This window comes from Amblyraja radiata, chromosome 38 (genome assembly GCF_010909765.2).
Source record: "Amblyraja radiata isolate CabotCenter1 chromosome 38, sAmbRad1.1.pri, whole genome shotgun sequence".
Lineage (NCBI taxonomy): Eukaryota > Metazoa > Chordata > Chondrichthyes > Rajiformes > Rajidae > Amblyraja > Amblyraja radiata.
Window position 1 is genome coordinate 896,786 of NC_045993.1, and position 9,343 is coordinate 906,128.

The 9,343-nt window shown below is 48.1% G+C and overlaps 1 protein-coding gene and 1 long non-coding RNA gene across 8 annotated transcripts; one reads left to right on the forward strand and one right to left on the reverse strand.

Moving 5' to 3' along the window:
- Window positions 1-361: 361 nt before the first annotated feature.
- LOC116966869 lies at window positions 362-5,318 on the reverse strand. 7 transcript variants are annotated; one of them, XM_033013219.1, is made up of 7 exons: window positions 4,637-5,318; window positions 4,452-4,488; window positions 3,788-4,414; window positions 3,500-3,681; window positions 3,132-3,392; window positions 2,003-2,188; window positions 362-1,043 (listed from the first exon to the last, which is right to left on the reverse strand). In XM_033013219.1, exons 3-7 carry the CDS (start codon window positions 4,218-4,220, stop codon window positions 1,011-1,013), a joined length of 1,095 nt encoding a protein of 364 aa, XP_032869110.1. In that variant the 5' UTR covers window positions 4,221-4,414; window positions 4,452-4,488; window positions 4,637-5,318; the 3' UTR covers window positions 362-1,010. The 7 variants fall into 7 exon arrangements, with proteins under 7 accessions (XP_032869110.1, XP_032869107.1, XP_032869109.1 ...); XM_033013216.1 differs by having other exon boundaries at window positions 4,526-5,318; XM_033013218.1 differs by having other exon boundaries at window positions 3,788-4,562.
- A 1,166-nt stretch (window positions 5,319-6,484) lies between these two features.
- LOC116966911 lies at window positions 6,485-8,707 on the forward strand. Its single transcript, XR_004410091.1, has 3 exons — window positions 6,485-6,612; window positions 7,552-7,597; window positions 8,168-8,707. It is a non-coding gene; the product is annotated as an uncharacterized LOC116966911 (long non-coding RNA).
- Window positions 8,708-9,343: the final 636 nt, after the last annotated feature.

Genomic DNA, 9,343 nt, shown 5'->3' on the forward strand with positions numbered 1-9,343 from the left:
CAACAAGACAGCCAAGGACCAGAGAGACCATCTCAGCGCTTACTACAACTAGGCAATGTACCATGGCAGAATGGCATGATCTGAAGACCAGCAGCAAACAGCCCACACCACAAACAGAAGTCCACCACTCCAGCAAGAGAGCCCACAACAGATAATAATCCTCCTATAAGAGTTTAATTTTCAATGCCGTGCACTGTTTGTGTTTGTGCTTCTTTTATTGATCACATTATATGAAAAGATTTTGTTTTTCAATGCAGCACAATGTTGGTGTTTGTTTTATTCATCTAAATATATCAAATGTATATATTTGAAATGAATGCCATGATTAACAATTCTGAAAAATAAGATCTTCACACACCAATTGTCATAAAAATGTCAAACATTTCCTTTATTGATATTAAAACAACCGTTGTTTTAACACAGGAAGCATACTGCTGTGCATACACAAATATAATAATCACATTCGAATTGAAATTATCTATGATAAATCTATGAAGAACCATAATTTTAACTAAAATAATGTCTTTATTTAAAATTAAATTAGAAAGAACATCATATTGAAGCAAACCATTTCTTAAACAAGGTTAATAGGAGCAAACTGCAGTTCCTACTGAAAAATAATAACCACATTTCAATTGAAATCTATAATAAATCTATGAATAACCATAACTAACAAAAAATAATTTCTTTATTTAACATTACATTGCAAATAACATGATTTTAGTTGTTCTTAATAATGGGCTTTACATCATTTATGGACACAATACACTTGGTGATGTGTGTCCGATAAATCTGTGAGGTTTAGACAAGTCTCCACGAGAGTCCTGGATCTCTGATCAGGTTGTATCTCTTGGTGTATGTATGGGTGTATCAAGGCTGGTGTATTCTGGGAATCCAGCTGTGATTGTGGAGAAGGCATTCCTTCCATGAATTGGTACATTCCACGCACGGAGGATATTATACAAAAATTTACAAACTTCAAGCCACTGAATGTAGTCCACAAATTTCAATTATGTTTCCTCTTTCATTAAAGATGGTTGGCACTGCGTACAAAAAAAATGCAATGTCATTATTGTCAGTATAAATATCAAGAGTTTCTTCAAAACAAGCCTTTTGATTTGGACAACTAAAACAATTGGATAACAATGCTCAAATATGTTTTCTTTTTCTCCACTTTGTTGATGGCAAAATTGATAGAAGTTGTCAAGGATGTTTGACTAGTTTTAATATTATATTTTTAGCTGTGAAAACCACAATGTAAATATTGCTGATTTAGTTCATTTACATGGTAGACAAAAATGCTGGAGAAACTCAGCGGGTGAAGCAGCATCTAGATGCTGCCTCACCCGCTGAATTTCTCCTGCATTTTTGTCCACCTTCGATTTTTCCTGCATCTGCAGTTCTTTCTTAAACAAATAGTTCATTTACATTGCGTGCATTGGCCACTTTCTTATGTGATACTGCCCCGATTCTGAAACCTATCAATATGAAATGGAAGGCAAATAAATTAAAACTTTTCACAAGCAGTGTGTGACAAAAGAATTTCAAGTCCAATTCACAAAATGTATTATAACATTAGATAGCTGGTGAGCCAGCTGATGTTGTGGTACCATCAGTCCCATCTGTGGGTGACCCAAGAATGTCATCAGCTGCAGAGTTGCAACACCAATGAATTCATTGTGAATATTTCATACAAAAACATTAATTTTAAGGTTTAGTGGTCTGAGAAACGACTACTGGAGTTTTCAACAAATCTTTATTCACAAGTTTGATTGCCAGTATGCAGGTTCTATAGACACGTCTGCCCACAATGGTGGTCAGCGCTGAACTAGCGCGCGCAAATGAAAAACCGCGCGAAACAGGCGGCCCCTCCCGAGTCACGTGACCGCGGCTTCCGAACGCCGGGTTTGATCTCTGCGTGCACCAGCAGGCGCTGCTACAAAGGTCAGATATTAAAGTCAATTGTTTCCAAAATTCCACAAAATGTGATTGAAAGATTTACCGGCCGAGAGAAGCTTTGGGCCCTCGACAAGGCGTCGATGGTGTAGTTATTCCACACATTTTCGGGAATCTTCAGCAGCTCTGTTTTTAAGAAGGCCAAGAAGGTGTCAACAGCCCTCTCATGTGATGTCTGGGGCTGTATCATGGAGTGCCTGGCTTCCCGGGCTCCTGTTGCCTGTTGCACGAGCTGCAGCATAAATGAGTGTGATACAGGTCATTCAATTTGGGAAAAAAAGGAGAAGAAGATGGATGGATGAGAAGAGAAATCTGCAAAAGTAATTACCAAAAGTATTTAAAGGGCCCGTCCCACTTGGCGTTTCTGCCGGCATCATATCAGTGTCAAAAAAGATTTTGAACATTTCAAAATCCAGCGGCCACAAAAAAAATGTTGCGACACTTGAAAAAACACCGCGCGTCTATTCGTCATCACGCCGCATATTTGTCGGTGACCTGATATGTCAGTCAATGATGTCCGCAGTCGCTAAAAAAAATCCCAATAGACAATAGGTGCAGGAGTATTCAAGAAGGAACTGCAGATGCTGGAAGATCGAAGGTACACAAAAATGCCGGAGAAACTCAGCGGGTGCAGCAGCATCTATGGAGCGAAGGAAATAGGCGACGTTTCGGGCCGAAACCCTTCTTCAGACTGATGGGGGGTGGGGGGGGGGAGAAGGAAGGAAAAAGGGAGGAGGAGGAGCCCGAGGGCGGGGGGATGGGAGGAGACAGCTCGAGGGTTAAGGAAGGGGAGGAGACAGCAAGGGCTAGCAAAACTGGGAGAATTCAACGTTCATGCCATCCGGACGCAAGCAACCCAGGCGGAATATGAGGTGCTGTTCCTCCAATTTCTGGTGTTGCTCACTCTGGCAATGGAGGAGACCCAGGACAGAGAGGTCGGATTGGGAATGGGAGGGGGAGATGAAGTGCTGAGCCACCGGGAGTTCAGGTAGGTTATTGCGGACTGAGCGGAGGTGTTCGGCGAAATGATCGCCCAACCTACGCTTGGTCTCACCGATGTAAATCAGCTGACATCTAGAGCAGCGGATGCAGGAGTAGGCCATTTGGCCCTTCAAGCCAGCACCGCCATTCAATGTGATCATGGCTGATCATCCCCAAGTGGGACAGGCCCTTACCTCTTTGATCAGCTCCCGCTGAGTCGCCTGTCTCTCCTCTTCCTCAGCTGTAGTTGTAGTGGAGCCGACAGTGGGGCTGGCAGTGATCCATCTCCTCGCACTGTGCTGCTGGCTGGTGGAGGGGGTGGGTTCAGAGATTACTTCAAGAGCATCGAGACCATCCTCACTGGAGACACTAGGCAGTGTCTTCTTCTCAAACTCAAACTCAAGAGCATCAAGAGCATCCTCACTGGAGATTCTAGGCAGTGTCTTCTTCTCAAACTGGAAGAAAATAAATGTGTATTACAAACTTTCAGGACCATCAGGCCATGGCAAGCAAGATGACAATGAAATTATCAATGTCACAATAAGTATTTTATAATGAGTACCCTCTTGGTGCTCCGCCTCCTCTCTAGTCGTATAATGTGAGTTTCCATAAAGGCCCATTTGTCCAGTATCCATTGCTCCCTATCTGTAACTTTTTTGCCACCAGACCCAGACCTGCTGGCACTCCGTGACAACTTGCCGTACCTGGTTCTCTGCCCCTTGATCCATCGACACAGTTGGGCATCTGTAAAAACAAAAAATAAATGAAGATCAATGTGGAACGAATGTTTATTTCCATTATTATTAACAGAATTCTGTACAGACAAACAACCAAGTAAGTGGGTGCTTACAGGTGCAGCCAGGGAACTCCTTCGCCTTGGAGTGAAGTAGTGCGCTCTTTTTCGTCTTGCTACGATAATAATTGCTGTTCTTATCGTATAAATCAGTGTTTGCCTGATACCAATCTACCAGCTCCTCCTCTTGTTCCCTGCTGAAGTTATATGGTGGAGCGATTTTCCAGGGCTTCTTTACCCTTCGTGAGGTAGCAGTGACCTGTGCATAGTGTGAGTCTGGGCCAGAAACAGCACCTGTGGCCTTCAAAGGGCGGCCAGTCCACGGTGGGGTGGTGATGTGGACATGACCCACCTCTATGGCCACCTCCATGGTCTCCTCCAAGTCCTCCTCCACCTTGACCTCAACCTCCTGGACCACAATCTCCTGGATCTCCTCAGTCTTAACCTGCCAGGTGAGTGGGGGCTGCTCCTGCCTTCTTCTTGGAACCATTTCGCAATGCTCACCGTTGCCAACGAAAAAAAAAAAAAGTGAATGTCTGCGCACTATATACTCCCGATCACGTGGAGCTGCGCACTTGTTTTCAAAAGTCGCACTTGACTTCTCTTGACGTCGGTACCGCTCACTGGTTGACGTAGGGAGTCGCCAATGGAATTCGGTCACCACCCGGTGACAAGCTACATCACCTGGTGATCCACAGCAGGAGAAGACACCCTATGTCACCTGGTGATGTACAGCAGGAGAAGACATCCTACATCACCTGGTGATCCACAGCAGGAGAAGACAACCTAAGTCACCTGGTGATCTACAGCAGGAGAAGACATCCTACATCACCTGGTGATCCACAGCAGGAGAAGACATCCTAAGTCACCTGGTGATCTACAGCAGGAGAAGACAACCTAAGTCACCTGGCGATCTACAGCAGGAGACATCCTACATCACCTGGTGATCCACAGCAGGAGAAGACATCCTACATCACCTGGTGATCCACAGCAGGAGAGGACATCCTACATCACCTGGCGATCCACAGCAGGAGAAGACATCCTAAGTCACCTGGTGATCTACAGCAGGAGAAGACAACCTAAGTCACCTGGCGATCTACAGCAGGAGTAGACATCCTACATCACCTGGCGATCTACAGCCGGAGAAGACATCCTACATCAAGCCCACAGTCGCCAAAACGTTTTAAACAATACAAAACCCAGCGGCAACAAGAAAAACGTCACGTTTAAGAAAGAACTGCAGATGCTGGAAAAAATGGAAGGTAGACAAAAAGCTGGAGGAACTCAGTGGGTCTAAGGAGCGAAGGAATGGGTGATGTTTCAGGTGGAGACCCTTCTTCAGACGTCAGGACTGTTTGGGCGACTGAGGGCGACTGGCGACCACACAGTCCTCACCCCGGCGACCATGTGACGACAGCCCAGTCGCCTGTAGTCGCCGAACAAATAGCCCAAGCGGGTCAGGCCGTTGCAGTGCCGGAGTATCATGCTCCGTTTTAAAAAAAAATAATTAAATCTTAACTGAAGCAGTGGAACGCGTTACATTTCATCTTTGTGCTTGGTAAATGCAACGGTGCAGACGGGCTTTCGCGGCGGGCAGGCGGCGGGGGGTCCTGGGGCGCGGCTATAAAAGGCGGGGCGGGCGGAGAGCGCGGTCTCAGTGTCGGCGGCGGGAGGGCGGGGAGAGGGGGGTGTGTGCGGCCCGGGTAGTGGGGCCTGGGGCCTAGTGGGGGTAGTGCGGCCCGGGTAGCGTGGGGCCTGGGGCCTAGTGGGGGTAGTGCGGCCCGGGTAGTGTGGGGCCTAGTGGGGGTAGTGTGCGGCCCGGGTAGTGTGAGGCCTGGGGCCTAGTGGGGGTAGTGCGGCCCGGGGCCTAGTGGGGGGAGGGGGGTGTGTGCGGCCCGGGTAGCGTGGCGGGCCTGGGGCCTAGTGGGGGTAGTGTGCGGCCCGGGTAGTGGGGGGCCTGGGGCCTAGTGGGGGAGAGGGGGGTGTGCGGCCCGGGTAGTGTGGGGCCTAGTGGGGAGAGGGGGGTGTGCGGCCCGGGTAGCGTGAGGCCTGGGGCCTAGTGGGGAGAGGGGGGTGTGTGCGGCCCGGGGTAGTGTGGGGCCTAGTGGGGAGAGGGGGGTGGTGTGTGTGCGGGCGGCTAGAGGCAGCGGCTGGGCCGGGGGGGGAGGGCAGGGGACGGGGCGAGCGTCCATTCTCGGTGTTAGCGGCAGGTGAGGGGGTACGCGGCCCGGGGCAGCGGGGAGAGAGGAGGGGAGTAGTGCAAGTGTGGTAGTGGTGGCGCAGGAGGGTTGGGTAGGGCCGGGGGAGGGAGAGGCCGGGGTGCAGGGAGGGGTGTGGGGTGATTGAGGGGAGAGAGATGTGGGGTTGGGGGCTGGTGGGTTAAGGGACAACAGCATAGGAGGAGGGGGGGGGGCATTATAGTGTTGGGGGGAGGTGAGGGAGTGCGGAGGGGGGGGGGGGGAGAGGAGGGGTGGGATAGGGCCTAGTGTGTGTGGGGGAGGAGGAGGGGGCGGAAGGGGAAAGAGGTAGTGTTGGGTGGGGACTGGGACTAGTGCTGGCTAGGAGGGGGGCAGGGGCCTGTGGTAAAGAAGATAGAGAGATCAGGATGGGGGCAAGAGGGAAGTAGACGGAAATAGGAAGGAGAGGGCGATAGAGAGATGGGGGCGGTTGTACAAAGACAGGGCCATGTGCTGGGCTAGTACAACGGGGAGCGGGGGGGGGGAGCGGCAGCAACTCGCCCCCCGGGTGCGGCTGAGAGGGTGGGACAGGGAGGGGGACAGTGCCAGGGGTGTAGGGTGATATAAAGTTACTGGGGTGGGTTTGCGACGCGCTGGCACCGAGGCGATGGGCCGAATGGCCGCTACACGTGGACACACAGCGGGGTGAGTGAGTATGTGTGGTAGTTTTTTTGGTCCCGGCGCCAGCTCGGCCCTTCACACTGATGCTAGCACTGGGCTCCGAGTGTACATGAGCGATACAAGTGCCGCCCAGTGAATTGACACGCTGGGTGCCTGAGTGAAGGCTGCCCGGGACCGTCGGGTTATAATTTAATCATTAAGCAAGTCAGCTGCTTTGTATTTAGTGATGAAACTATGAACTCTTAAATTAAATTAATTTAACTCCTGACCTATTATTTTAAAAAAATGCCAGAGTAACTCAGCGGGTTAGGCAGCGTCTAGTCACGGATGGATAACGTTTTGTTTCAGACTGATGGGTGAGAAAGAAAGAGGTTGGGATAGGACAAAGCCAGGCTGGTGGAGGTGAGGGGGCCACAGTACCCAATGCTGGCTGGCATGCCTGCATGTGGTTGCGACAGCCATTTAGCTTCTACATTTTTTTTTCTCTCTCTAGAGTTTTAGTTTAATTAGTAAGCAAGTTGTTTAATTAGTGAGCAGGTTAACTGCTTTACACTGAGTGATGAAACACTGAGCTCTTGACCTATTGTTGAATGAAATAAAGTTATGATCTTGGCATTGTGTTTGGCACAGACAATGTGGGCCGAATGGCCTGTGCTGTACTGCTGTGTTCTATTTCTAGTTATCTTCACAGATGTGTGTAGATCAATGTGGGACTGTTCTGGTGCAAGGTCTCAAATGCTTCCAGCAGATGCTGTCAGATTTACTGTGTTACTGCAGCATTTTTTAAATTTCGCTTCCAGTGTACAGTTTTGACTTTTGGTATGGGAATGTTTTCTGTTTGTGGTCTCATTGGAATAAAGAGCACGACATAAGTCTGTTAACTGGGAGGTTAATATGTAGTACGGCAGTGAAGTATGGTATAGTTGCTGCTAAAGTACAATAACTTTTTTGCCTCCTTCCCAGGTTGACGTAGTCCAGTGCTGGGCATTTGTCGGAGAGGCCTGTGGCGGTAAGCTGATTTACTATTGATTCAGCCCATAAGACAAAGGAGCAGAATTAGGCCATTCAAATGGTGGAATGCATGTGCTCAATAGACTATTCTGTACACTTGCTAATTATTAGGACCCAATACTTGCTAATACTCAACTGAACTGTTTGTAAGAAAATAAGTACTCTCTTAGCACTTTGCACATGTAACAATAGAAGCACAATTCAGCCATCTATTTTTCCCTCCCACATCCCAAAGACGTGCGAGGTTGTAGGTTAATTGGCCCTCTAAATAGCCCTTAATGTGTAGGGAGTGGATGAGAAAGTGGGATAACATAGAAATAGTGTGAACGGGTGATCAATGGTCTGCATGAACTTGATGTGCCGAAGGGCCTGGTTCATGCTGTATCTTTCAATCGATTAAGTCCTGGTCCTGGGGTGGAGTCTGCAGTTTAGGATTAGTGACCACTGCTGAGTGCAGTTGTAGCTCCACAACCTGTGGAGAATCATTGTGGCTGTGGGATGAAGGAAGTAGCTAATCTGTTACATGCAATGATGTGTGGCTGTAGTAACAACTTCATTTCCTTTCTAGGTGATCATAAACGCTGCTTTTGCATCAAGAGCCACTGCCCTGTGAAGTGGGCTGGATAGTGGGTGCGTCTTACTGCTTGGGGTTGTGAGTGGGCTGAAGACCATGTTGCTGTGAAGTTCCAAGTTGTCTTGCTGTGATTCCCCACTGCATCAATCTGACCGTGTGGGTTTCCTCAAGGTGCTCTGGTTTCCTCCCACATCCTAAAGATGGCGAGTTTGTAGGTTAATTGACTTCTGTAAATTGCCTCTAGTGTGTAGGGAGTGGATGAGATAGTGGGAATAACATAGAACCAGTTCTATGGGTAAATGATGTTCGACGTGGGCTCGGTGTGCAGAAGGGCCTGTTTCTGTGCTGTATTTTTCAATCAATTTAACTACTTGATGGGCACAATTTGGATGTTGGGGAAGCTGGAGCATTTGTGACCTCATGCAGTAGGCTTTAATCGGCAAATGTATTAATAGATGTAATGATAAATCATTAATTTTAACATTTACTAGGTGTGCTTTTGCTGTGTAATTTTAAAAATAAACTATTTAAAAGAATTTGGTGTCTCATTTGCATTATACGGTTCGGGTCGACCAGAAGGGAACATGATTCTAAAGGATAGAAACAGAACTGCAGATGCTGGTTTATACAAAAGATAGTCACAAAGTCCTGGAGTAACTCAGTGGGCCAGACAGCAACTCTAGTGAAAAATAATGGGTGACGTTTCGCTAAGAAGGGTCCCGGCCCGAAACGTCACCCATACTTTTTCCTCGGAGATGCCAGGGGCCTCAGTTTAAGAATATGGGGTAAGCCATTTAGAACGGAGATGAGGAAACGCTTGTTCCCACAGAGAGTTGTGAGTCTAGAATTCTCTGCCTCAGTGGGTGGTGGAGGCTGGTTCTCTGGATACTTTCAAGAGAGCTAGATAGGGCTCTTAAAAATAGCGGAGTCAAGAGAAATGGGGGGAAGGCAGGAACGGGGTACTTATTGGGGATGATCAGCCATGATCACATTGAATGGTGGTGCTGGCTCAAAGGGTCGAATGGCCTACTCCTGCACCTATTGTCTTATCTCTGGAGAAAAGGAATGGGTGACGTTTCGAGTTGAGACCTGTCTTCAGACCCATATATTTCTGCTTTTCATATTTCTGGAGTTGGATTCCAGGTAAGATCCATATTTGGGAGACACCAT

Bases quoted from the DNA above. Each gene is read 5' to 3' on its own strand.
- LOC116966869 (XM_033013219.1), bottom strand. From the start codon at position 4,220: ATGGTTCCAAGAAGAAGGCAGGAGCAGCCCCCACTCACCTGGCAGGTT. The intron at 3,393-3,499 runs GTACTCATTATA...ATTTTCTTCCAG, and splicing joins GGAGGCGGAGCACCAAGAGG to TTTGAGAAGAAGACACTGCC. The intron at 1,044-2,002 runs GTAAATCTTTCA...TTTTGTACGCAG, and splicing joins CCCAAAGCTTCTCTCGGCCG to TGCCAACCATCTTTAATGAA.